We start from the raw sequence: 27,061 nt of genomic DNA, 5'->3' as shown, positions 1-27,061 counted from the left end.
CCATATTTCCCCCCAGAATTATTTTTATTGCCCCCCAAAAAGATTTTTTTTAGCTTCATGTTCTTATTAATAAGTTCATTATCATTCAGAGGATCTCAATTACAGTTTTAAAAAATGTTCTCCTGCTTCCTGCATTGTTTTCATTTCCTTGAAGTTTCTCTTAAATTATTTTTAAAAATTAAGCAAAAATTTAAAAACTACACAAAAACATTTGTACTGGCTTTTGTGTCTTATGTTAGCAGCTTTCCTCAATGTCTGATGATTAATGGCTACCTGTTTATATTTCAGAATAAAGCACTGAAAAAAATGATTAGAAGATACACGTGTAAGCCTGTGCTTACCATCTGCTAGACCTCACTGGGAGGTGAACTGGCTGGGTATTTCATTGGGCACCCCAGCTATCAGTGTCTGTGATTTTGTTCTCTTGGCCTGGTCAGTCTCACCACAGAGAAATCCTCTAATCTCATGCTTGGAGAGAGGTGGTAATAAAAGTACTTCCCAATATACCTGGAGCTGAGTAGGTAGACTTTGATTAATCACCCTGTTTAATTTGATTAACCCTCCCTGGGTTAATCATATTAACCTGGTGTCCCCAAATCTAGAGTCCCCCGTCTTCAACTTCTCCAGAGGAGAAGCTTCTAGCCTACCATTGAGAAAGGGGAGGGTAGTTGCCTAGCTGCACGGGGTAGTGGAAAGGAACTGAGGGTCTGACTGCTTCTTATAGAGATCATCAAACAATCCTCTTCTTTTCAGCCCTGCACACACCTGTACTTTTGGTGGGTGCCTCCAATGCCTGAGCCATTCTGAGGTTCTGCAGAACAATTCATTGGGCTCCTGGGTCTCCCTTACTCTTTGCTTGGGTTTCAGCTTCCTCTGGTTTGCTAAGTCACTGGCCATCTGTTCTATTTTCCAACTTGAAAACTTTGCTGTCCCTTCCTTTCCCACTCTCTTTGCCTAGTGTATTCATGGCTTAAAAAAACCCCTTTGCTGATATTTTTGAGGATTTCAGAGGAAGTAATAGTAAACCCTGGTGTCCACCATGTTTAAACAGAAGTTGGTGTCTACCTCTTCAATCCCCTGCCCCTGCTCTATTTCAGTCCTTATCTCAGCTCTACCTAAATATTATATAGATTCCTAATTAGTGTCACTGAGTGTTGGCAGACCACCCTTGCTCCAACCAGTCCTTCTTCTTCCTGGTCACCAGAGTAAACTTTGTGAGTGAAAAATCCCATCTCATAAGCTCCCCTGCTCCTCTGTCCTTTGCAAGTTGCACACACTGAACTACTTGCTTTTCCTCCAGTGTGTCTTATTCTCTCAAGATTATCTGCCTTTGCACATACTCTTCCCTTCTGGGACCATTCTTCCCTTCTATGTCCACCTGATAAGCACCTCTTCATCCTTCAAGTCTCATATCAAGCACCACTTCTTCTGGGAAGTCTTCCTGGCTTTCCCAAGCAGAGGAACTAGCTTGCCCCTCCATGCTTTCTCCTACTTCCTGAGGACTCTTTTCACATGGGATGAGATTTACCATTTAAGGGCTTTTCCTCCCAGCTACTCAGTAAACTCCCGAAGGACAGGGCTTATGGACTTTATCTTTTATTACCTACCACCCAGCACCTTGTCTGGCATTAAGCAGGAAAACCAAAAATACCCACTCAATATGTGAGAGTGAGCTTGACTTTCCCCAAACAGAATGAACACTTAACTCTTCAGATGAATTCAGGACCTGGCAACTGAATTGGATAGAAGTCTACATTGGCTAGTTCTAAAACGCAGATATGCATTATACTTGCTTTCAAGTATATAGAGTGAAAAATGGTCAACCCCTCTTCACAGGTTATATGCTCCTTCAAAGACTGTATCAGAATCATTTTCAATTGATATATTGATCACCGGTCCAAGTAGTAGTTTATTCTCTGTTATTTGTATGCAAATGATGGCTCTGTCATGCTAGAAAATAAACTATTTCCCTAAACTAAGAGAACATTTCCTTTAAAATTTTGATTTTGGGGCACCTGGGTTGCTCAGTGGGTTAAGCGCCTGACTCTTGATTTCAGCTTTGGTCATAATCTCAGGGTCGTGAGGTCGAGCCCTGCGCCGGGCTCCACGCTGGGCATGGAGGCTGCTTAAGATTCTCTCTCTCCTTCTCCCTCTGCCCCTCCTCCCCTGCTCTCTCTCTCTCTAAAAAAAAAAAAAAAAGGTAAAAATAAATAAAATTTTGATTTCACTATTAATTTTCAGCAGAGACCTTTTTTTATTCATAGGCAACATAAATAGACAGAAAATAAGAAAGCAAACCCAGCCGTAGGTGGGAATAAATTCTGCCTCATCTGCAGTCATGCAAGATGTGTGAGCCAGCACAGTTTGCCAGGCTTGGCCGCCATCCCTCACATTGGACTTTCTTGTTGTATAAACTGTAAAGTGCTATACATGTGTGGTGTTATTATTATCATTACTGTTTTTTCAAAGACCATTCATGGTATTCTTGTAAAAATCCACGTGAAAATGAGTGCTGTGTTACCCAGGTTCTAAAAATAAGAAAAAGGCTCTGAGAGGCATGGCTTTTGCCAAGTTGCTGGGTGCTCGGTGGCCCAGCTCTCACCCAGGTCTTGGATGTGGCCCCGTGCCGGCAGGCCCAGCTTTGGGCAGAGCCCACCGTCATGAGTTCACCTGAGAAGAGGCACCACATCACTCACCATGACTGTGTACTCAGTCTGGGCTCGGACGGCATCCTTCAGGAGCAGCAACTTCTCTGACTCCTGTCAACAGACCAGAGATGGGGCTCTAAAGGGCTACTCAGTGACAAACAAGCTAAAGGAGCTGGCTGTCCCAGAGCCCAGCTGACAGGCAGCCCAGAGCTGCCTCGCTGGCCTCCTGGAGACTCCTCAGGCGGAGCAGGACTTACTGGCACAGCAGCCTCGTGGTCAGTGACGGCTTTTACAAAACTCAGTGCCTCTGGAGTCGCCGATCGAATGTTGTCCACGCGGCCCTCCTGGAACCGGCGAATGGACGCGCTCTCGTAGGTGGGCACGAGTGTCCCGTGGAGCCTGCAGAAGACGGAAGATGAATGGCAAATGGCGTCGCAGTCTCAGGAAACCAGAAACATTGAAAGAAAAATAGCCTCTGCGGGCTTTATTTTTACAGTCCTGGCTCGACTTGGTTAGTATTTCATTTTAATGTTAATAGAATTCTAGAGGAGATTTCCCAAAGATGAGTGTCGGGGAGTCGCTAATAGGAAGAGCTGTGTACACGTTCATCCGCTGGTGACACTGTGTGGATATAAAATAATGAAGTGACGGGTAACTTTTCAAAAAATCCCAGTCTGGTGGGAAACCTAGAATTTTCTTCGAGACCTGATGGGAGTGTTTGATTAATAGCACAGAATGGAATAATGGTGTAAATAATCATTCATACCCTTGAGGGAATCCTGTTTTATTTAGAACAATTCAAGCGCGACCTATGGATCGAGGCAGGGAGGGGGCTTTCTGGTCATGAGTGGAAGCTGCGGCACAGGCCCGCCTGTCCGGGGGCAGCTGAGCTTCCAACAGACCCGTGGGCCCCATGGCTGTGCCTCTCCTCCCTGAGGTCTGTGACAGGAGCCGCTCCGACCCCGGCCAGGGAAAGTCCTTTCCTTAGGCACGCGAACCAAGTGAGCCCTCCAAGGCTTACACACCTGGCTGGCACACATCTTTCTCACCCATCAGCAAAGTCTTTGGTGTTGGGGGTGGGGAGGAGGAAGACACAGAATCACAGAGGGGCCGTGACAGCACATCACACACAAGTCACGGTCGTGCATGTTGGCCTTGTCAGGGCACGTATCTCCTGTGCTGGGGGAGCGCTAGGAGGAGGAAGTCCGGGTCGGAGTCAGCACAGTGCTTGGCCCTGTAACTCGGCGAGAAGGTGAATAAACTTTCTGGACACTTCTGTCTCATTTCCCCAGGGAGGAAGGACTCTGGCAGGGAGCTCGTTTCCTGTCATCGCTATGGCCCCTGGAGGCAAACGCCGTGCCCAGTACAAAAGTAGATGCCATCACTGGCTAGTCACTGATCAGCCCCAATCTAGGCAGCTTCCAGGCTTCTGCTAAAGCTAGAGGCAGATCCAATTTTGGCTGTTTGCTGAGCCTGGGAGCCTCTGGCCATGTCCACTGCCGGTCATGTCCAGTGCCACAAAGATTACTTGAGGGTAGAGAAGGCTGTGCTCTGTGCAGGGTCCGCTAGCCCCTCCCAGCTCTCGGACTGAAATGCTCTCTGAAGTAGCCCTGGAGGACCCTGACCTCATGGCCCATCTCCGCCACATGCCAGTATCAGAATGGCGACAGCGGTTCCAGACACCAGGTCCTGCCACGGCTCAATGTCGGCAAGGTCTCTGTGGCCCCACAATGAGCACAGACCTCACGTGGGGTGACGTCAGCCTCCCCCAAGGAGTCCCAGTGCTCTGAGTGGCCGAAGCCACTTCCTTTCCCTGTGAGTTATGGCCCCTCGGGAGGACACTGGGATCTGGGATGCCGTGTCCACACGGGTGCTGTCTGCTCGTTAGTGAGACCTCCTTCCCCTGGCCTTATTGCAAGGTCACTTTATGCTCCCCCCATATATTGCAAAGTGAAAACAGGTCCTGGTGGGGTCCTGTGCCAGTTGACTCGGGAACACTGGAACCAACAGGAGCCAGCCTTGTCTTGAGGATGATTTACTTTGCATTTTAGTTTTAGCCTCCTGTAAAAGACCAGTTGGCCTCCCTGCCCTGTCTTCAACCCTTACTCTCTACTTTCTCTCCTCGCCCAACACAGAGCTACCACGATATTTTTCTATACACAGACCTGACTGTGCCACCCCCAGACAATACTCCCGTAGTGTCTTCTCATGTCTGTGACTCAATCCCTGATGCCTACTCTGTGCTGGGCGTGTGAGATACCCAGAGTGTCAGGCTTGGGAGAGACAGTCTCGAAGACAAAATCGACAAATCAATGAACAAGGTAGCTCATGTGAACAACGACTGCCATGAAAGAAAAAGAGAACACAATGTGACAGGTTGGAAGGCTGGGTGGCGAGGGGGCCTGGGGTGGCTGCTTTAGGTAAGGGGGCGGGGAAGGCCTATGAGGGCTGACACCTGGGCCGGAGGAGCTGGTGTGTGAAGAGTGGTGGTGGCAGCAGGGGGGGTGGGGAGGGGGGCCGAGACACAGCCCGAGTAAAGGGCTGGAGGCGGGAGAGAGCTTGGGAGGAGGGCCCCAGCAGAGGCTAGTTCACAAGGAGCCTTTCTATGCCTGGACTTTGTTCTAAACATGGTGGGAAGCCATTGGGAGGGTTCAAGGTAGTAAGTGATAGAAGCTGATTTGCATATTTCAAGGTTTACGATTCATGAAGATGGGAGTGGGAGCAGAGCCCCTGGGGAGCATGCTGTGGCTAAGCAAGCCCGAGATGACCGAGGAGGGGCCAGTGGCCATGGAGATGGAAGACAGAGGGTAGGTCTGAGAGACATCTGGAGGACGGACATGGGGGTGTCACAGGTGGGAGAGGAGAGACAGGGATGAATGAAAGATGAGTTCACATTCTCTGACTTGACCCATGGAGGCGGGCATGCTGGTTCCACGTCCTTATCAAGGAACAGAGCACGGCTACAGGGGCGTATGTGGGCTGGCTGAGGGCAGGAAGAGAAGCAGCACTTGGGCCTTCTCTCGGGCAACTTCTTGACTGTGATGTCCTTCCCTCTCTTTTATGAGATTGGATTCACACTTTGAATCCCAGTTCAGGCAGCACCTCTTTCCACGCAGCCTACACTGCTCTTCCCATCTTTTAAGTCCACAGAAAATCATTCCTCCCTCCAAGATGCTTCTAGACTCTGGAGTCTAGAGCAGCTTGTCCGGCAGCCCACCTGGGCAGAGTCGTTCGGCTGGCAGGCTTGGCTTACCTGTAGAAGGCCAGCTGGAGGGCCACCTGGATGAAGGCGTCAGGACTGCATTTCTGCTTCTTAATGAATGTTTTCCCAAAGAGGTCAAACTTATAAACAGTGAAGTCGAGATTCTTCACTATTCTGTGGAAGAAAAAGAAGAGGTGTTATTGCATGCAAAATAGAATGCACGCACCACAAGATCTAACCAAGTTGCTCCAGCTTGGTCTACGACCCAGTGCTCTGGAAGGGGAGGACATGGTCCTTACCCACTGGGAACATATTGGGTGTCAGAGACAGGCCTTGACATATGGAAATGGCAGAGGGCATGCCAGATCAGCTCCTCTGAGCTGAAGAGGAGGCTTGGCCGGGCAGGGCGGTGGCCCCATTCTGGTGGTGGGGGAGGGGGCCCAGCTGCAGGGAGGGGCATAGGGGCATGGGGCCTGAGAGACATTTGCATGTGCAGGGAGAACACTGCCCACAAACAAAATCCCAGAATCCTGTTGCCCACAGAAGTGGGCCTGAAAGAGGCCATTCATCTGACCTGTTTGGGAATGTGTGTCCCACATCCTCAGACTCTTCTGGCATCCTGGCCATTCTGCCAGACCTGGCACACAGCCTTTGCCCAAGGAAAGGCCCATTTCTCAGATGGCTGTAAGCCATTATCTCTTCACAGAGACTCCTCCCTGTTTTACTATGAGAAGAAATGCCTGGGGCCTCCCTGGTGGTCATGGTCACCACGGCGAGGGCTGCTCGTCTGGGCTTTGCTGGTGACTGTAAACCCATTTTACCCAGAAACAACTGTTAAGCCCATGAGTCACTGTCAGAGTAACAGGTAGATACCCTGAGTCTATACTGAGACCCTTGAGCACTTGTCTCCCCCTCCCAGTATTGGCCAGTCTCCTCCTTCATAATGAGTTTGGGGTCTGGGCTGATTGTCCACTGGAGCAAAGTTTGGCAGGGTCCACATTGTCTGTCCACTGGCTGTATGTGAATGCAGAGCCCTGGGTCGGCAACCTCAACCCTCCACTCACACACTTCCAGAGGACTCAGATGCTCTCTGCCTGCTCAGCTCTTGGTGGGGCCGTGCCAGGTTCTTGGGACCCAGGGAGACTCACCCCTCAGTCCAGCCTGTTCACCAACTGTCTCTGGACAGGCTGAGCTCATGGTCACACGGCCACCCGGAAACCTCTCACTCGAGCCCTGCCCACTCAGACCCTGCTTCCTTCCACAGGCAGCTCTGGACCCCCGAGGCTTTTCCTGTTTTCCCACCCTCAGGCCTCTCCTGGCTCCCCACCTCTGGGAAGAGAACCTCGGGGACCCCACTCCGATCTCTGAAAATGAGTGGGCACCTTTCTCCACCCAAAGATGCCAGCCCACCAACTCACTCTCCTAGAGGCCTGCTCATCCCAAGAACAGCCCCGTACGGTTGAGATATCAGCACCATTTGTAGATGAATACCCGAGGCCTCTCCTACTCTCCCACATCAGCCAGTCAGCCCCCACAGCAGCTTGCTGTGGACTGGTCCTCCCTACCCTCTAAGCCTGGCCATGATCTGTCCTGCTCACCACGCTCTTCCCACAGTCTCCTCACTGGCTCCTTGAAAACCCCTGCACCCCTGCACCAAACCCTCCAGGGGCTTCTCCCCACTGCAAGACAGCATCCAGGCCCCCATAACACAAGAACAGCAAAGCTCTTCACAATGTGGCCTCAATTTCCCTTTAGTGCTTCAGTTCTGGCCATTCTCTCACTTGCTGGTTTCCAAACCACCCTGCATCTTGTATGAACCTTCTATGTACAAGCTTGAACAAGCTGCCTTTCTGCCTCTTCTCTAGCTGCCTGCACCACAAACTCCTATCCATCCTTCAAGGCCCGTTTTGCAAAGCCCTCCCACAATGTCCTGGTAGAATTCCACTGCTGTGTCTTCTGTGGGTTCAGGCCTGTATGCCTTTCTCTAGTTTGGGCACCTGTGTCACACATGTTTTGGTCTGGGGGTCTACCTCCTCCACTGAAGTGTGGACAGCAGGCTCCGTGGCATATTCATTTCTGTGTCCCTAGCCTTTCCACAGTCCTAGCGCATTCACTTGTTTGATGAATGAATGAATGACTGAATGATGCTCGCTTCCCGAATGAGGGAATGAACAACCAAGGGCCAGATCTAGTTGTCAGCCTGCTGCTCCCTCCACAACTTGGCACTGTGCCAGTGCGCCCCCCCCCCCCCCCCTGCGACAGGCCCCCCCCCCGCCCCCCCCCCCCCCCCCCCCCCCCAGAGAGGCCCACGCCCATCCTGGCCCTTCTGCATGGGTCCCATTAGGGACTGAACTGCCTCTCTCCCCTTGGGGAGAAAGGCCCCTTTGTCACATTGTAGTGTAAATTCAAGCAAATTGAAATAGCTTGGATTCAAATGACCTATTCAAACCAGTTGTTTATTACTCCCCCCGAAAGCAGGGGGATGATTTCCCCTCCTTGATTCGGCTCAGTCAGGTGAAACCCTTGAAAAAATAGCCCCATGTTTGCATTTTATGGAAATGATGGAGATTTCAGCAAGGTTATTTCCCCCGAGAGTTATAACTCTCCTTTAGTTTGACTACATTTCCATGAGGAGGTGGGCAGGGGGCAGAGGTGGGTGAATGGAGGCAGAGAGCTGGGGTCTTTGGAAACTTCCAGGGGGCCTCATTGTCCCGGGTGGAGGGGGTTGGGGTGAAGGTGGGCACGGGGTGACCCCAGAGCATTGCCCTTAAAGAGGCTTGGACTTTCTACCGTTGAAGTTTTTCCGCCGAGGAGGCTAAGAGGCCTTGAATTTCCGGGGAGCATTTCCAACGCAGCCTCCTGGGGGCCGGGAGCTCGCTGACTGAGTCGGCCCGGACCAGCTTCTTGCTGCTCTTCACCCTGCAGGCACAAAGAGGTGAGAGCCTGCGGCCCTGGGAGCTGAAGGCTGCGACATCAGTCCCTGTCCTGTGCGGTCATCCTAGCTGTTGGAGCCTCAGGGGGTGTGAGCTGCCTGCCCCTGGATCCACGGCACAGATAAATAGACTGACGCTCAATCAGAGAGGCCACCCAAATAAGCATGTAGCAGAGCCGGGATTCCAACCAGTTCCGCCGGACTCCAGAGCCTGCTATTTCTTTTCACGTTTTCCCGCTCCACATACACTTGGAGAGAAACTGAAGAAACAAACTGTGTTGTTTGTCTATGAGGGTTGGCATGGGCTTTTAGGGATTCTAAAGAGCTCCTAAATCATGGAAGAGATTTAGAACTTAGATTCAGGGAGAAGATTCTGGAAAGAGAGAATGAGCAAGCCATGAACGGAAGAAGGAACTCAGTGTGTTTAAGGGATAGCAAAGCCCTCAGTCCAGCCAACTTGGAAGCTAGGGAGAGAGATCCAGCCCAAGGGGATGGAAGGAGGTGCAGCTCAGAGACCTCCCCTCCTCTCTGCTGGGTCAACAGTCGGTCCAGCCCTGACTCGGAACAAGCACTAGGTATGGGTCTGGACTTCCCTGGGCCAAAGCAGATGTTCCTTTTTGGCTAGGAATTCTTGGCCAAGCTTCTCCCTAACCGCCCTAAACCTGATGTCCTGTCTGCCCCCTCTGTCCGTGGCAGATAAAGTGTCTGATGATGTCAAGCTGATTTTCGAATCCATCTTTTGCTAAGACACTTTCCGGACTAATGCAGCCCCCCGGTGGCCACCCAAATTTTTCTTGGCCTAGCTTGGCAGCCCCTTGGCAGTCTGGCTTTGGCTCCCATGGCTGCTGCAGAGGGGCCCTGTGCCCAGACTCACATGTGCTTGAGCAGATGCTCCGTGCACTGCACCAGGACGATGCCGTCAAACGGGGAGTGTTCGCACACCACACCACAAGTACCATCTCGGCCCACCACAAACTGTAATAAGGAGAGAGGTGAGTGGACGTCACATAGGGCCTGTATTTCAAACTGGCCCCTTGGCTCCAGGCCAGGTCTCCCTGGCCTCTCGGGGGGACCTCTCCTCCAAGGACACCAAAGCACATTATGTCCCAAAAAGAATGCTATATGAAATCGCCACGGCCTGAGAACATGGGGGCCTCAGGACAGCTCTATAATGTGACCTCCTTCCCAGAAATGTTCCCGGCAGTGAGAGCGGAGCCCAAGGTTTCCTGGCTAAAGTAGCTCGGTGATTCCTAAGAGTTCACACTGAAGCTGTGCACAGTTTCCTTAGGTCATGGGCAAGTTCCGTTGGCTTCTCTTAAGCCTGTGCCCCCCCCACAGTGTGCCACAGGGCCACAACCCTGTACAGCTTTGTGTGAGTATGTATCTAAATGGACCCTGTGTGTTTGGCCCCCAGTGATTTTATTCCCAGGATCTAGACCTGTGTCTACCGCATAGTAGGTGCTCAATACTTTTGTTAAATGAGTGAATGAAAGATAACGATCCGATTTGGATGGTGTACAGATTCCTAGGGAGAAAGAAGTTGTCTCTTGATGGGAGTGAAGGAAAGGTGTCTCTGAGGATGCTCCACGAACTTCTGCCTGGGCTTCGAGTCAGGGACCCGGATTCCGGGTCTGCCATGGCCACATGCCCTCAGCGAAACCGTCGACAGGACATTTCAGCTCTCTGGCTTCAGTCTGCTCCCATTTAAAATGGATCCAATAAAGCCCAGTTCACAAGATTGCTATGAGGATTAGAGAGAAGGTATAGGAAAGGTCCACAGGGACTGTGAGGAGTTTGTAAAAGGTGTACTTAGCTGACTTGGAAAAGGGACATACTCAGCATGTACAGAAGTCCTGGGAGAAAAGAATGAGCAGAATGAGATTTGATTGTTAAAGTGTAACCCAGATAAAGTGGGGCTGCCCATAGCCCGGCTCGGCACAGCATCACACTCAAGAGAGTCTAGTCCACCATCCATAAACAAGCCAGAAAACAAACAAGCTATTGACAGTTTTCTGATGCTCTTCCGGGGCTTGATACACACGTGAGCTGACTCTCCTCCTGTCCTCCCCACCCCCGTCCCTCACATAGTGTCAGTGGCCCGAATCTCTACTCCCATTCTCCAAACAACCTTCCCACATAGTCTTTCTCAAAACTCATCCCTTGCAGTCTTTTCTCTTTTCCCCAATGTCCCCTGCTTCTCTGTCCTGAGACTAGCTCTTGATCGTTCAGCTCAGGTCCCTGGAGCTTGTTTGGCTTCTCCAGCTCATCCGATCGTCTGTCCTGCCTGTGAAAAGAGCCTGGGGGTGGGCACAATCACCCCCGTGGGGCAGGAGGGGAAGACTGTGCCCTGTGCTTTTCTGTCCTTGCCACTAAAACAAAAGGGAGGAAAACAGTGCCTTTTTAAAACCACTACCGAGGCTTCCTATGTTTCTGGTACTCTACATCCATTATATCATTTCATTCCCACAGCTGCTCCATGAAAGATTACAAGCCATTAGCACCACTGGTGGGGGCTAAAACAGCCAGCGCAGCAGCAAGTGAACCCATCAGAAATAGCAGAATCAATATGCAAACCAATAAAAAGGATAACCTGCAGAATATAGGGGCCAGAGAAAGAGAAAAATGAAATGTTGCCCAGAAATGCTTATCAGTGGGAGCGATGCTAGCCCAAAGCATAGCGATCGTTGGCTATTTAATATGGTCATTGTGAAAGGGGGGAAAGCTTTAAAAATAAACAAGGTTCGATTCAGGATTGACACACTGGAGAAAAAAGGCTGGAGGAACAGGAATGAATGGGTCCAACCTCTAACTTCATCCGCACCTGCATGAGTATTTCTCTCCAGGCCAAAATGAATGTCTTGTTACTGAGTTGATGTCATGTGCATGAAAAATATAGGAATTGCTTTATTTCATTGTATGACTTTCCTTCTGTGAAGATGCTGGGCTGTCCTACTTCTCAGGGATGGAGGGAGGTGTGTTAAAATGGCCGGGCGAGAGTGATGGAGATTCAGAAAAGCTGGCATCCCTGGACATCAGACACGACTCTTGCTGAATGCATTGGCGATGGGTTCAGTGGGGCCCCGGGGATGCCCCCACCTTACAGTGTGTGCTAGGAGAGGGGGAGTGAGATCCAGGTCTGACCCGGAGATCCCACACGCCTAGCACAGGCTGCAGGAAGGTTGGGAGTTTGGGCTGGGTTTGGTCACTTGCTCCCAAGAAGAGTTCTGGCCAGCCCAAGGGCTGTCACCAGTGGCACATTTCCAGTGCCTTCGGCTCCTTTTGTCCCGGATGCAGCATCCTGGGCAGCACAGGCCAGCAAGTGAGCCTGCCAGGCGTGAGCACCTGCTGGCTCCGGCTGCTGGCCATGCCACTGGGGAGGCTTACCTGCAGGGATTTGTCATACCAGCGGTTCGCCCCATTCTTGCTGCAGCCTCCGCCGTGAAGGAGCTGAAGCGCCCTGTTGGTGTCGCTGAGCTCCACGCCTCCCGGGGCATCCAGGCACACGAGGCAGATGCAGCGTTCAATCATATCCAGCGCGTCCCGGTTGGTGGAGTCTGCAGGCCAGGCAAACAAGGCCTTAACCCCTACCCTCCAAACCCCAGGCCTGAGGTCTTCTCCGCAGAGCCCCACACGCCGCAGGCAGACACATACATGGACACCCAGCCCTTGAGCCGGTCTTGACTCCTCTCCCAACTCTGGTGGGTGGGCCGTGGAGTCAGCTAGACTCTCCTGAGCTTCCGTGCTAATCCCAGCAGCCAGCTCACTCTCAGGGTCTCTGCAAGAGTCCCACTCCCTCTTTAGCTGTGGCCAGATCTGCCCCCAGATGGGCGGTCACTGGGCCTGCCTGTCAGGATGAAGGGGGCTCACGCGGGGCCTTCTCCATGGACATCAGACCCTCAGGCCGGCCTTTGCCAAGGGAGGAGCTCCAACTCCTCCGTCCAGCGGTGTACACCGCCCCCACGGTGGCCCTTGAGAGCCACATCGGGCACATAGGCATGTTTGTTTGTCCCAAACTAAAATTCTTTTTTTTTTTAAGATTGTATTTATTTATTTGACAGAGAGAGACACAGCGAGAGAGGGAGCACAAGCAGGGGGAGCGGGAGAGGGAGAAGCGGGCTTCCCGTGGAGCAGGGAGCCCGATGCGGGGCTCGATCCCAGGACCCTGGGATCATGACCTGAGCCGAAGGCACATGCTTAACGACTGAGCCACCCAGGTGCCCCAACAATCAATAAACTGTTAATGTTGCTTTAGAGGAGTGTGCTTGCTGGGCCCATAACTCGGTGGATGAGTTAGAACGGTCCCTGTCAGGTCTCCCTTAGCCCTTAGCCCTTAGCCCTTATCACTCCATGCTTGTGTTTGGCCTCTCCCGAACTAAAATTCTGAAACATTAGAGGCTGAAATCTAAAAATCAGTCAATTGCACATGAAAAGCTGAAGTAAGGGAGTCAAGGTACTGCTCTCCCTGCCCCCTGCCACCTCAGCGGTTATTCCAATGCAGAGCGCAGATGGAAGGGCCAGGCTGCCTGCCCCAAAACCATATCCAGCTGAGCCCATTGGGGCCATTTCAGGCTTGGGGAACTCATCAGGACAAAGAGGCTAGGAGCCACTGAGTTGTGCAGGAGACGTGTCACCAAGGCAGCTTGATTTCTCCATGGGGGACATTGGGCATAGGCTTCTTCCCCAAATAGAGCTGGGCCAGCCGGATGGGCTGTTCCCCAGGGGGCCTTCTCCACCTCCACCACCTCCTCTATCCAGACTTTTGGGCTAGATGTTGTAACAGGATGAGGTGGAGGGTTACCTCTCCTCCCCCAAGCCCCAGAGTATTCTATGCATAGAGGATGGGGTGCAAAGTATTTGGAGGCAAGGGGGGCACTATGGGGCAGAGACAACTAGCTGCATATGGCAATATCCATTCTCCCTTTAGTCACAGAGTTTCTGGTTTTAGCTTGGCACGGGGAGAACCAGAACTAAAGCTGCATTGCCCAGCCTCTGTTACAATTAGGAAATTAGGAATCAAAATTCTGCCAACAAAATTTAGAAACACTATATGACAGCTTCCAAGAGACTTCCTTAAAGATAACTAGCATGTGCTCTTTGCCCCTCTTCCCACCTTCCTCTAGCTACTGCTTGGAACACTGGTGTGATGGTTGGACCTCTAGCCTCCATTTTGGATGATATGGATGTGGGCCACAGCCTTGCAGTGATGGAAGAATCCTAGCCACCATGTATCAGCTCTGATGGCTTACTTCTGGTATACGACAGAGAGAGAAACCTCTGTTTTCTTTAAACCACTATTATTTTGGGTTTTCTGTCATATGTGGCCAAATCTAATCCTAACTTATACCATCTGGTGATGTTGGGTTCACATTCTCACACTGCAAGAATTAGCTGGAGCTGAGAAGCTGCACCCTTGGTTTATCATAGTCCTCTCTCATTCATTCAACCCCCTTGTTAGCTGTAGGTATTGAAATCCAAGGTTCCTGTCCAGGAGGCTGTCAGAGAGAAACCTTCTGCAGGCTGAGAAGCCCTCCAAGATGACAGTCAGGACCCTCCCTGCTCTCTCTTGTCCCATCAAGGCAGGCACTTGGGCAGGCCCTGGTCCTGAGTGCTGGCCCTCCTATTTCCTGTAGTCAGCCCAAGCCCAGGCACACATACCTCTCTGTTCCTGCCCTTCCCCTCCCTACTGGGATCCCACTTACTGCTGAGTCAGAATTCCCTCTTTCGAAGTCCCTGGTTCTGAAGGCTTCTCTTCTTCCGGAGCCTCAAGTCAAAAATTATGCCTATCATCTCTCACAGCCATCCGAAATCTGCTTTCCTGAAGTCCGGGGAATGTGTGGGAGCAGGTGTGACTTCCACACCCTCAGGCTCAGGGTCTCTGTTCACCAGCCAGGTCCTGCCTATGGGCTGGAGCCAGGTACAACAGTATCTTCCCTAGTCAGTGGGAAGCTGAGTCCATACACAGTCCGACGTCGCCAATGGGGGCTTGTCCTTCCTTTTGTCCAGCTAGGGACTCAGGGGGCCCTCGATGAAGTCCTGTCTGTTCCTCCCTGCTCTTGGCCTCACCCGGACCCTCACTGGGGCATGTGGCGACTTCCCCCTCCCAGTGCAGTCAGCCTTGAGTAGGGCAGTCCCTAAGACTCTCCCCTGGGCCTCTTCAACATGTGCTAGGCACACAGATGCTAAGGCCACCTGTGCTGTTCCTTGCTCTGCCCACGTGATTTCTCCAGTTCATGAGAGGTGTCCATATATAATCTCATGGAAGAGAGTCTCCAGTCTCCACCCATCCCCTTCCTCCCTACTCTTGCAAATCCCTCTCACAGCAAGCTTTCCCCTCTGGGAAAGAGAATGACAAGCAAGCCAGCCCATCCTTGGGTCATCTTTTCCCCACTTCCTGTATAGAATGAGGGTTTGGAGAACACCATACTTTCAGGACCCCTCTTGATCCCGATGGAGCCAGGATGACTCCTCATCTTCTACATGGTCTCTTGGGCTTTCCTGGAGTCTGATCAACTCCAAGGCTTTACGCCATGCCCTGAGAATCTAAAGGTAAAGGCAACCCAGTTGAAGCTCTGCGGAAATTCCCCTTCCCTCTGCTCTTCAAGGATGGTGCATTCACTGTGTTGCCGTCTTCAACCTGAAATGACTTCTATTGCCCATGAGGTTGAGTCTAAACATGGCCCTTTGGGCTCCATGGCTCACCATGCTGCCCCTCTGGGTCACCTCCCCCGAATCCTGGCACGGACCTCTTGTCTCCTGCCTCTCTCTGGACACTTGGGCTCATTCATCTCTTCACCATAGCACAGGATGTCTCCTAGATAGGGGTCCTTCTCCTACTCTGCCTATCACAGTTTCACTCATAAATTCTTCCCAAGCTCCCTGATCCTTTAATGGGGCTGGCCCTATGCTTGGCGTGGGTAGGAGCAGCCCAGACAGAGCTCCTGCCCTCTAGAACTCCTCACACCCAGAACACACTGGCTGCTTGCTCAGTACAGACAAAGAACCTCTGCTCTGTCCACCAGGCTGGCCTCGTATAGCACCTGGGTCCAGGGCTGGACTAGTCCCCTCTATACCCCTTGTCTCTTACCACACTGTGCATGCCCCTACAGCACGTGACCCTGCTGCTGACCTCAGACCTCCCCATGCTTCAAGAAGTCACTGCCAGTCCAGCCCCAGAAGCCCTGACATCCTCCCCCATGTCTGTGAGCTTGCAGAGGGTGGGGGTGGGTCCCCAGCCCAGATGAGTACAGGAAAGTGTCCATGGCTGGCAGTGGACTCAAGCGTAGTGTACACGGACAGGTGAGGCTGAGATCTGTGTATGCAGGTCAGAGAGGGAACCTGGAGAAGCCCAGCTGGTTTGAGGGTCAGAAAACCACTACCTTTGGGGCATGGAGCCTTGTGGGATGGGGGGGGATAGTGAGAGGTTGGGAGGGGATGGAGATATGGAAGGGATTCCTTACCCTTTGCAAGGCTCCTAGCCCTGCCCTTCTCTGCTCTAATAGAAGTCCCTGCCAATGGCCCTGGTGCCTGGCCCTGCCCTGTGTGCTCTTCTGGTGTTTCCTTTGGGATTCCAGGCTGGCTGGAGACTTCAGAGCATAGGAAGGTCTTGGCCAGGCTGGGGTCAGATTCAAATAGGCAGAGAGGAAGGGAGAAGCATGTCAGGAGGGAGATAACAGTGCTAGAAAAGGTTCTGAGCGCTGGGCTGTAGACAACCAAGCTTGTGGGTGGAACGTGTGGGTGAGCAGACCACCCCAGGCTGCAGTTCACCCCCAGATTGTAGGTGAAGGCATGCCGGATTTAGGTGAGGTTGAAGAATGCAGTGAAGTGATGCTATTAGCTAGTCTTTGTTGAGCACCTAATATGTGCCAGGCATAAATCTAAGTCTTCATATTGATGAACATGAGATAGGCATTTTTATCATCCCCATTCACAGAGAAGCTAAATGTCTTGCCTAAAGTCACCCAGTAAATTGAGGGAGCTAGACTTGATCCCAGGCAAACAACCCCAATGCCCAGGCTGCAAACAGATCATCAAGGGCTGTGAATGGCAGAATCGGGAATATGGGCTCCATGTAGTAACAATGAGGAGCCACCAAAGGATCTTGGGCCGGGGTTGATGTGGTCAAAGCAGAGTCTAGGAGGCCTAGCAGCCTGGGGAGGGTGTGGGCCTGGAGGCCAGTTAAGGGACTGTGGGCAGCTCCAATGCTTCTCATCTAGGCCCTATTGGCCATGTCTCAGTGAGCTCTGAGAGCCCAGGCTGGGTAGCTGCCTATACCAAAATTTCCTTAGAAATAGCCCCAAGGCCAATGTGGAGTGGGCAGGCCTGTCTAGCCAGGATGCTGGGGAGCTAACACATAATCTGGGCAGGAGAGTGGAGGCTTGGCACACTCCTTCCCAGCTGGACAACTCAAAGCTGACAGCAAACAAGGACAGCTCCCCAGGCATCAGTGCCCCAGCCACCTCCAGGCAGGAGCGAGGGACCCCTGAGGAGGGACTGAGCCATCACCATCACGGGCAGGTTGTGCAGGGCCCCAGAGCTCAGTGCCAACCAACAGTAACCAGGTCCTGGCTCATTAGACAGGGTGAAATGGGAGCAGGACAGCAGAGCTGGGATGCCGGGTGGCCTTGCAAATGAACTCCCTGCATACGGGTAGCTGATCGGTCAAAGGCTGACAAGTTTATCATGTAAGGCAGAAAATGAACTACACCCAAACTCATCCACCATGACTCTGGCCCAAATGTAACAGAAACAGGGGGTGGTGGGCTGGAGGCATGCAGCAGGAGCCGTTTGTCTTGTGACTTTCTCATCGAGCACATGGAGGCTCGTTTAATGTGGTCAATCAATCTTCCTCAAGGAGCCCCTGCTTAATAGTGAGAAGTCGGAGCTGAGTAATAGGAGGAGCTTGCTCTGCTGCCCACGCCTGGGGAGTCAACAGCCTCGGTGATGTGGAAATTCCAGAGGCCACAAAGCCTTGGAGGACCCTGGAGCTTCTGTTAGAGACTGAAAGCTTACAGACTGTGACTAAGGTGAGCAAAGATGAAAGGAACACAGTACCTCTGTCTTCGGAGGGTTGTAGAAATCAGGTGCTGCTCCCCAACACCTCTACCTGCGTGTGTGTGGGTGCACATGTGTGCTGCACGTGTGTGTGAGCGCGCACACATGCACACGCTCAGAGCTCTATCTTGGACACTTGCCTTCTCTGGTCTAGCTGGGAAGTTGGCTCACTCAGATTCCTACTGTCCTGCCTCACATGGTCTAGGGAAGTGGAGGCACTAGGCTCCTTTTCCGAGGCTAAGAGCTTTTAAACCTTTGTCAATTCCATCTGAGGATTTTTCTTGCCCAGATGAAGGGATTGTATCTCCTTTGGGGATGGAAATCTGCCATCACACATCCCATGTTCTTCTCTACTCTATGGCTTATGGAATAATCTTTATGCTCCCAGTCCCCAGAGGCTATGGAAATTTCAACAGAAGTATTTCTTGCCCAGTGAAACCTGCCTCTTGCAAATCAGAACTGTGTTTACTTGAGTTACAAAATCCTCTTTAAAAAGCTCAAGAGGGAGGGACTTCTGCTTCCAGGAACATCAAGTGGACTTTTCCCTGTTCCTTCCACTAAAAATCTTTGACATATATTTAAAGCAAACACCAAGAGACTCTGAAAGATGGAAAGAGACCTCAGGAATTCCGTGGTGTTCTGGACTGAATTGTATCCCCTCCACTCTGAAATTCATATGTTGAAGCTTTAACCCTCAATATGACTGTATTTAAAAATGAGGCATTTAAAGAGGTAATTAAGGTTAAATGAGGTGATAAGGGTGGGGCTCTAAACCAATATGACCATTATCCTTATAAGAAGACGGCGAGACACCAAGGATGTGTGTGCCCAGAGAAAAGACCATGGGAGGATGCAGTAAGATGGTGGTCATCTGCAAGCCACAGAGAAAGGCCTCAGGAGAAACTAACCCTGCCAACACCTTGACCTTGGACTTCTAGCTGCCAGAATGGTGAGAAATAAATTTCTGTTGTTTAAGCCACTCAGTCTGTGGTATTTTGTTATGGTAGCCCTAAGAAATGAATACACTGGGTTTTCTGTTTTCTGTAAAATCTCCCAGACATGGAGTTCAAATAACCAGTAACATAAAACACAAGTAAATGTAAACGAACAAACAAAAAAATCCAGCAAAAGCCTGCTTTCTTTAGCCAAAGGACCAGGGAAGACAAAGACTAGCAAGGCAGGAAACTTTTAGATAATAACCTTCCTCCATGCCAGCAAAGGCAGAGTGGGGAGCCCAGACTTCTACCATAACCAGTCTGTAATGAAGCATCTCAGCCTCTGGTGGTGTCAGAGAAGGCACAGTCTCAGACAGAAGCTGGGACATCCATCTCCACTGGGTAGTAACCACCACCTCAATTGCTCCGTAGACAGCATCAGTAGAGAACATGTGGGGACCTTGAATTCCCACTCCCATTAGCAGTAATAAGGATCGTCCTCCTCCGGGGTGTCAATATAGGCCTCACGAGAAACCTGGACTTCTACTTCCACCTGGCTATGGCAAGGTAGCACCCATCCCCTGCTCCTGCTGGAGTGGTGTCAGAGAGCCAGCTAAAACAGAAGGTTTAAATAACATCCAGGGGCGCCTGGGTGGCTCAGTCATTAAGTGTCTGCCTTCGGCTCAGGTCATGATCCCAAGGTCCTGGGATCGAGCCCCACATCGGGCTCCCTGCTCCGCGGGAAGCCTGCTTCTCCCTCTCCCATTCCCCCTGCATGTGTTCCCTCTCTCGCTGTCTCTCTCTCTGTCAAATAAATAAATAAAATCTTTAAAAAAAAAAATAAATAACATCCAGAGTCTCATAATATAACACATCCAGGTTTCAATAGAAAATCACTTATCACATCAAAAACCAGAGAAATCTCAACTTGAATGAAAAAAAGACAATCAGTAGATGCCCAACACTGATATGACAGGAATGTTAGAATTATGTGACAAATATTTTGAAATTAATCATCATAAAACTGAAAAATCTGTGGGACAAAAGATCTAACAAGCGTGCCATTGAAGTCCCAGAAGGAGAGGAAAAAGAGCAGAGCAGGAAAGTACTCAGAGAAATAATGGCCAAAAACTTCCTAAATTTGGCAAAAAGCATAAACCTAAAGATTCAAGATTCAGTTAATTCCACATAGGATAAATTCAAAGAAATCCACATCAAGACATTTTCATAGTCAAACTTCTGACAACTAAAGACAAAGAAAAAAATCTTGAAAGCAGAGAGAGAGAAATGATGTTTTATCTATAGAGGAAAAAACAATTCAAATTATGGTGTATACATCCATGATTGATGTATATATAGAGTAATACCTATAGAAACCACTAGAGAAGCTATACAAACAGATACACTAAAAACATTACGATAAATCAAAATGGAATTCTAAAAAATGTTCAAGTAACCCATAGGAAGGCAAGAAAAAGAAAGCAAGAATTGAAAAACAGAGGTGACAAAAAACAAAATGGCAGCATTAAATCCCAGCATATCAATAATTTCAGCGATAGAAATTGACAAAGTAGATTAAAAAAACACATCCTAGTTATATTCTGTCTATAAGAAACTCACATCAAATATAATGATATAGATTGGTTGAAAGTAAAAAAAAGAAAAAATATATAAAGCAAACATTAATCAAAAGAAAGCAGGGGTTGCCTTGTTAATATCAGATTAAGTAAGCTTCAGAGCAAAGAAAATTACCAGAGACATTGAAGGCATTACATAAAATAAAATGGTCAGTCTACCAGGAAGACATAGCCATCCTATATGTGTATGTAACAAACATACCACAAAATTTGTGAAGGAAAAACTGACAGAACTGAAGGGAGAATAGACAAATCCACAATTATACTTGGGGACTTAAACACCCCTTTCTCGATAATTGGTAGAACAACTAGAAAGTCAGCAAGCATATAGAAAAACTCAACAACACCATCAATCAATCTAATTGACATTTATAGAACACTCCACCCAACAACAGCAGAATGCACATTCTTTTCAAGTGCCCATGGAATATATATGCCAAAGTAGACCATATTCTAGGCTATAAAACACCCTCAAATGAATTGAAAATAACTGAAATCATACAAAATGTATTTTCTGATGTATGAAATCAAAGAAAAATAAAAAACAAGAAAAGTTCCAAACATTTGGAAACCAAATAATACTCTTCCAAATAAGTCATGAGTGAAAGGGAAAGTCTCAAGGGAAATTAAGAAAAAAACATTGCAATGAGTGAAAATAAAAATATACCTTATCCAGATTTGTGAGTCACAGCTAAAGCACTGTTGAGAAGGAAATGTATAGCACAAATGCTGACATAGATAAGAAGAAAAGTCTTAAAAGAATTCTATAAGCTCTTACCTGAAGAACCTAGAAAAAGAAGAGTAAAATAAACCAAAAGCAATCAGGAGGTAGGAAATAACAAGAATCAGAAACCAACAGAATTGAAAACAAAACAACAAAAACAATGAAAAGAAATCTAGTTCCTTTAGAAGATCAATCAAATCTCTAGCAAGGCTTGCGAGAGAGAGGGAGAGAGAGAGAGAGAGAGAGAGAGAGAGAGAGAACACTATCAGGGATGAAATAGGGATAGCACTTACAGACCCTGCAGACATCAAAAAGATTGTAAAGAAATACTATGAACAACTCTACTGACATAAATTTGACAACTTAGACGAAATGGAGCGATCTCTTGAGGAGTATAAACTACCCACAATGCACCATATATGAAAGAAATAATTTGGATAGCCCTATAACTATTAAGAAAATTGAATTTATAAGTTTTAAACTCCAGAAAAAGAAATCTCTAGGCCCAGAAGTTTTCACTGGAGAATTGTAACAAATATTTAAGGAAGAATTAAAAATCATCTATACAATTTCTTCCAGATAATGTAAGAGGAAAGAACACTTCCCAATTCATTTTATGAATCCAGTGTTATCCTTATACCAAAACAAGATGAAAATAGTACACAAAGAAGAAAAGAAGCCACAACACCCAGCCAACTACAGACCAATAATCCTCACGAATATGGATACAAAAATATTGAACAATATATAATCAAATAGAATTAAGCAACATATAAAAAGAATTATATACGAAGTAGGGCTTATTACAGGAACGCAAGGCTGGTTAAATATCTGAAAATCAATCTATGTAATCCACCATATTAACAGGTTATAGAAAAATCATGATTATATCAATTGATGCAGTAAAAATATTTGACAATACTTTTAAAATTCAATATCTATTCACAATAAAATCTCAGAAAAATAAAAACAGAGGGGAACTTCCTCAACTTCATAAAGAATATCTACAAAAAAGTTTATAGTTAACATCATTTTAAAGGTGAAAGATTGCATGCCTTTCCCCTACGATCAGGAAAAAGAAAGGATACCCACTCTTACCACTGTTATTCAGTACCAGAAGTTCTGCCCAGTGCAATAAGGCAATAAAAGGGAGTAAAAAGGATACAGATCAGAAGGAAAAAAAAATCCATATTTTCACATGACATGATTGTGTGTGTAGAAATTCTGAGGAATATACCAAAAAAAAACACCAAACAAACAAAAACAAAAACAAAAAAACAACCCCACCCCAAACATCTTAGAACTAATAAATGAGTTCATCAAGTTTGCAAGATACAAGATAAACATACAAAAATCAATTGTATTTCTGTACACCAGTGACAAGCACATGAACACTAAAATTAAAAATATAATGCCACTTACAATGATGCAAAACACTGAAACACTTCAGTGTATCTAACAAAAATGTACAGGACTTGTATGCTGAAACTACAGAACACTAATAAAAGAAATCAAAGAAGATCTAAGTAAATGGAGAGACGTGCTGTGTTCATGCATAGGAAGACTCAACATGGTGCAGATGTCAATTCTCCCCAAACTGATATACAGGTTTACCATCAAAATCCCAGCAAGACTTTGTAGATATAGACAAGATTATTCTAATTTATATGAAAGGCAAAGGAACTAGGATAGCTAAAATAATTTTGAAAAGGAATAAAATTGAAGGAACCAGTACATCCAATTCCAAGACTTATAATATAGCTACATAACCAAGAATATGTGGTATTGGCAGAGAGATGAGCACAGAGATCAGTGGAAGAGAATCGAAAACCCCAAAATGGACTCACATAAAAATGCCTGATTTTGACAAAGGCATGAAAGTAATTCAGTGGAGAAAGGATGGCCTTTTCAACAAATGTTGCTGGAGCAATTGGACACCTATAGGCAAAATAAATAAATAAATAAATAAAATTAAAATTAAAATTAAAATTAAAAATAAATAAAAAAGAAAACCTCGCTATAAATCCTCACACCTTACAAAAATTTTAATTCAAAATGGATCATAAACTTAAATGTACCAATGTAATAATCAACTTCTAGAAAAAATATAGGAGAAAATCTTTGGGATCTAGGGCTAGGCAAAGAATTCTTAGACTTGACATCAAATGCATGGTCCATTAACGGAAAAATTGACAAATTGGACTTCACCAAAACTGAAAACATTTACTCAGTGAAACACCATGTTAAGAAGATGAAACCATAAGTTACAGATAGGGAGAAAATATAGAACCACACAGCCAAGAAAGGGCTAGGAAAGAATATATAAACAACCCTCAGAATTCACAGTAAAAAAAACACATGCACACACACAAACAAAAAAACCCAAACCCAAACAATCTAATTACAAAATGAGCAAAAGATAGGAAATGACATTTCATCAAAGAGGATATAAAGATGGAAATTAGCATATGAAAAGATACTCAACATCATTAGTCACTAAAAAAAAAATGTAAATTAAAACTACAGTAAGATACCACTACACACTGATTAGAAAGGCTAAAATAAGAAATAGTGACAACACCAAATGCTGGCAAGGATGCAGAGAAACTGGATCACTCATACATTGCTGATGGGAATGTAAAGTTGTACAGCCAATCTGGAAAACATTTTTGCAGTTTCTTTAAAAACTGAACATGGAGATATCAATTTTATTCCTGGAATTTTTCCTAAAATGAAAACTTACGATCACACAAAAGCAAAAAATATAGATAATGTTTATAGTAGCTTTATTTGTAATAGCCGAAAAGTAGGAACAACTCAGGTGTCCTTCAATGGATGAATGATACCACCCATTGTAATACACTCATACCAAGGAATAAATAAAAAGAAATGAACTATTGACACATGGGACAATGTGGATGAATCTCCAGAGAATTATGTCAAGTGAAAAAAAAAGAAAGCCAGTCTCAGAAGGTTACATACTGTATGATTCTATTTATACAGCATTCTTGAAGCAATAACATTATAGAAATGAAGACAGATTCTTGGTTGCCAGGGGTTAAGGGGGATGGGATTGGAAGGGAAGTGGGTGTGGCTATACAAGGCAACAGGAGGGATCCTTGGGAGGATGGGAATGTTCTGTATCTTGACTGTACCAATGTCAATATTGTTGCGATATTGTCCTAGAGTTTTATAAGATGTTAGCACTCAGAGGAAAAGGGTACAGGTGAGATTACATCTTATAAGTGCATGTGCATCTACAATTATCCCCAAATCAGTTTAAGTTAATTTAAAAAAAAAAACAACCTTCAAGAACCAAGCATTGCTCTTTCTTCTGGGTTTGAAACACCCTGCCCACAAAGGCAAATTTAAAGAGCTCTCATACTTCCAGAATTAGGGGAGGGGTGGTAAGTGGAGAAGGGCAGGAAATTAAAAAAAAATACACCACCTCCCACTCATTTTGTACCCCAAATATAAAGTGGAAAGTGAGGGCCAGAGAGAGGGCCACTGGGGAGAAATGAAAGAAAAGAGTGTATACACTCGGAGCATGCGGTATGGAGGGAGACCAGGGGAAGCAAAGGAGCAGCTCAGAGTTAATAAGGGTTAGGGTTCCAAGGCAAGGAGTACAGGCCATTCAGTCTGAGCCACAGATCACCATCACTGACGGAACAGACATTCAACAGGTGCCCATTTGCAGTTCACCAGATTTTTCTAGAGACGCCATGAGCCTTGGACAAACCATCCCCACAGTGTTTCCCCAAATCTAATTAAGAGTTATCATTTAGCGAACAGCCTCTGTGCCCCAGGCACCAGCCCACCTGCTTTGCAGCCCCTCCGCACCCCCTTGACCTAGCTACAAGAGAGGGCCGCCACCTCCATGTCCTAGCCTAGAAGCCAGCTCCAGGCCAGCAAGGAGGGCCAGGTCAAGCCCGGGTCTCTTGCCCAGGCCCCACACCACTCCCTGTCTGGATGCCCTCATGCGCAGAAGCCTTCATGCTTCCACTGTGGGAGGCCCCAGCAATGCCTCCCATCCTCCCACCCCCGAGGAAAGAAAACAGCCTTCAGCCTAGGGAGCCCGGGAGGTATTTCTAGGCCAATTAAATCAGAGAGGCTGTTCTTGCTAATGTGTAATTGGTTTTAAAATCAGCAGGCCTGCCTATCTCTGGATGACGATATTTAAGTAGCAAAATGCCCATCCCGAGCGGTTCTTGTAAACCATGACCGAGGCCTCCTCCAGACGCAGCCGCCTTCTGTCAGTTCCCTCCTTGAAAGTAGTGGCTCAGCTCTAATTGGCTGCTGGGGATAAATATTTACGGTGCTGTGTAAACAGAAGCATCTGCCCCAAGTCTGCTCGCAGGATTCTCCACGCAGCACCCAGGAAAGCCAGCGGGCTCCAGGGTGGGGGTGCGGGCTCTCTGAGCTGGCTATCCTTTTCCTACAAATTGACAAGCGCTGTAGTCTTCCAGACTCAGGGCCGAATATCTAATTAAATTTCCAGACCAGGATAAGAGTGTTGGCCCTCCTGGGTTCAGGAAAGCCACAGCTTCAAGGCTCTGCAGGGAAGGAGGTCCTGCGAGGTTACAGGTGCCCTTCCTGGGGCCTCAAATCCCACCCTGCCTGCCGGGCCCTGAGGATCTCAGGCTTGGGAGACAGATGCCCTGATTCCACCACTGCCCACTTCCAAGGGGGAAGACTAGCTCAACCTGTTGGAGACACAGCCTCCTCTGTTCTGTGGGGATGAAATCCCTACCTCACAGGCTCTACTGAGGACTCAAAGCAACAAGGCACAGAAAGGCCCAGGATAAGGCCAGCATCAGGGGGACCTCCATGCACAGTAGCTGCTAATACCTGCTTAAGTTGGTCCCAACCTGGGCTGCACGTGAAGGTGCTTTAAAAATACAGATTTCTTGGCCTTATTCCTGTCCCACTGGAAAATCCCTGGGACCCCAGAATCTTTATTTTAAGGGGCTCTCTAGATGATCCTGATGTTGTCAGCCAGCCCCAGTCACACCCACCACCTCAACCCACCTGGGCTTAGCCTCATGTTGCACTGGGCACAGGAAGCCCTCCTAAGCTACTCAGGAGTAAGGTCCCCAAATTTCCTCAGGACGCCTGTGGGAAACACTCCTTTGGTTTTATCCTGTCCACTCTTGTCCTAACAATCTTGCTTATTCTGGTCTCCCCAGTAGGACCACAGGCTTCTGGGGGGCAGTGATGGTCCTGCTGGGTCTCTCAGCCCTTGGACCCCCAGGAGTCTATTCTGTGTTGGCTGTGGATGATTAGGCTGCAGATAGAGATGACGATACACTCACCTGTCCTGCACCACATTCTCAGAAAGCTCCGTGTGAGCAGTGCTGTGTGAGGGGCTCTAGGGTGTGTGGGGAACACCGGGGGCAGAGGGGGAGCCTGGGCTTTATGGCAGACAGCCGGCCCACTGTCCGGTGAGCTCCACCCTCTCAATGCCACAGCAGAGGGTCAGGCTGGGGAGCCTGTGGGCCGACTGAGGGAGCTGTTGGGTTGGGGAGCAGAGTGAAGGATCAGGGACGGTCTCTCTAAGGAGATAGGGTTGATAAAATCAATTGCCCTGCTGGTTCTCAGTGGACCCTATGAGAGTTCAGATTTTGTCTGAGCTCAGGTGCCTCGGTCCAGACCTCCGCCAGGACAATAGGAGCTCAGCTTGGTCAAAGCCTCCTGCTGGACAACACCTGCCGGGGCCAGTCAGACCCCTACCCTAGCCCCCACAACCACACCTGGAGCCAGGAGAGTACCTTCCCAGAGGCTGAGGATTTGGGAGCATTGTTTGCAATGATGACCACCATCCTTGGGTCTCTGGCTGGCACTCCCATGCCCTGCTGCTCTAGTGTCCCCTGCATGGACTTATCCCTCACCCCCCACCTTTCCCCTTCCGCGAACCCTTCATGACATCTGAGTA

At 48.3% G+C, this 27,061-nt stretch overlaps 1 protein-coding gene across 1 annotated transcript in view; it reads right to left on the bottom strand.

Moving 5' to 3' along the window:
• The window catches only part of CHAT (choline O-acetyltransferase), a 46,129-nt gene that overhangs the window by 5,745 nt on the left and 13,323 nt on the right, over positions 1 to 27,061 (bottom strand). The window contains exons 7-12 of the mRNA XM_032432578.1: positions 12,167 to 12,336; positions 9,657 to 9,757; positions 8,641 to 8,769; positions 5,902 to 6,024; positions 2,906 to 3,047; positions 2,697 to 2,759 (exon numbers count right to left, since the gene is read on the bottom strand). Coding sequence (XP_032288469.1) covers positions 2,697 to 2,759; positions 2,906 to 3,047; positions 5,902 to 6,024; positions 8,641 to 8,769; positions 9,657 to 9,757; positions 12,167 to 12,336 — 728 coding nt within the window. The remainder of the gene's footprint in view (positions 1 to 2,696; positions 2,760 to 2,905; positions 3,048 to 5,901; positions 6,025 to 8,640; positions 8,770 to 9,656; positions 9,758 to 12,166; positions 12,337 to 27,061) is intronic.

This window comes from Phoca vitulina, unplaced genomic scaffold (genome assembly GCF_004348235.1).
Source record: "Phoca vitulina isolate PV1807 unplaced genomic scaffold, GSC_HSeal_1.0 scaffold48, whole genome shotgun sequence".
In the NCBI taxonomy this organism is placed as follows: domain Eukaryota; kingdom Metazoa; phylum Chordata; class Mammalia; order Carnivora; family Phocidae; genus Phoca; species Phoca vitulina.
The sequence above is the reverse complement of the archived record's forward strand: the minus strand, read 5'-3'. Positions and strand labels throughout refer to the sequence as shown.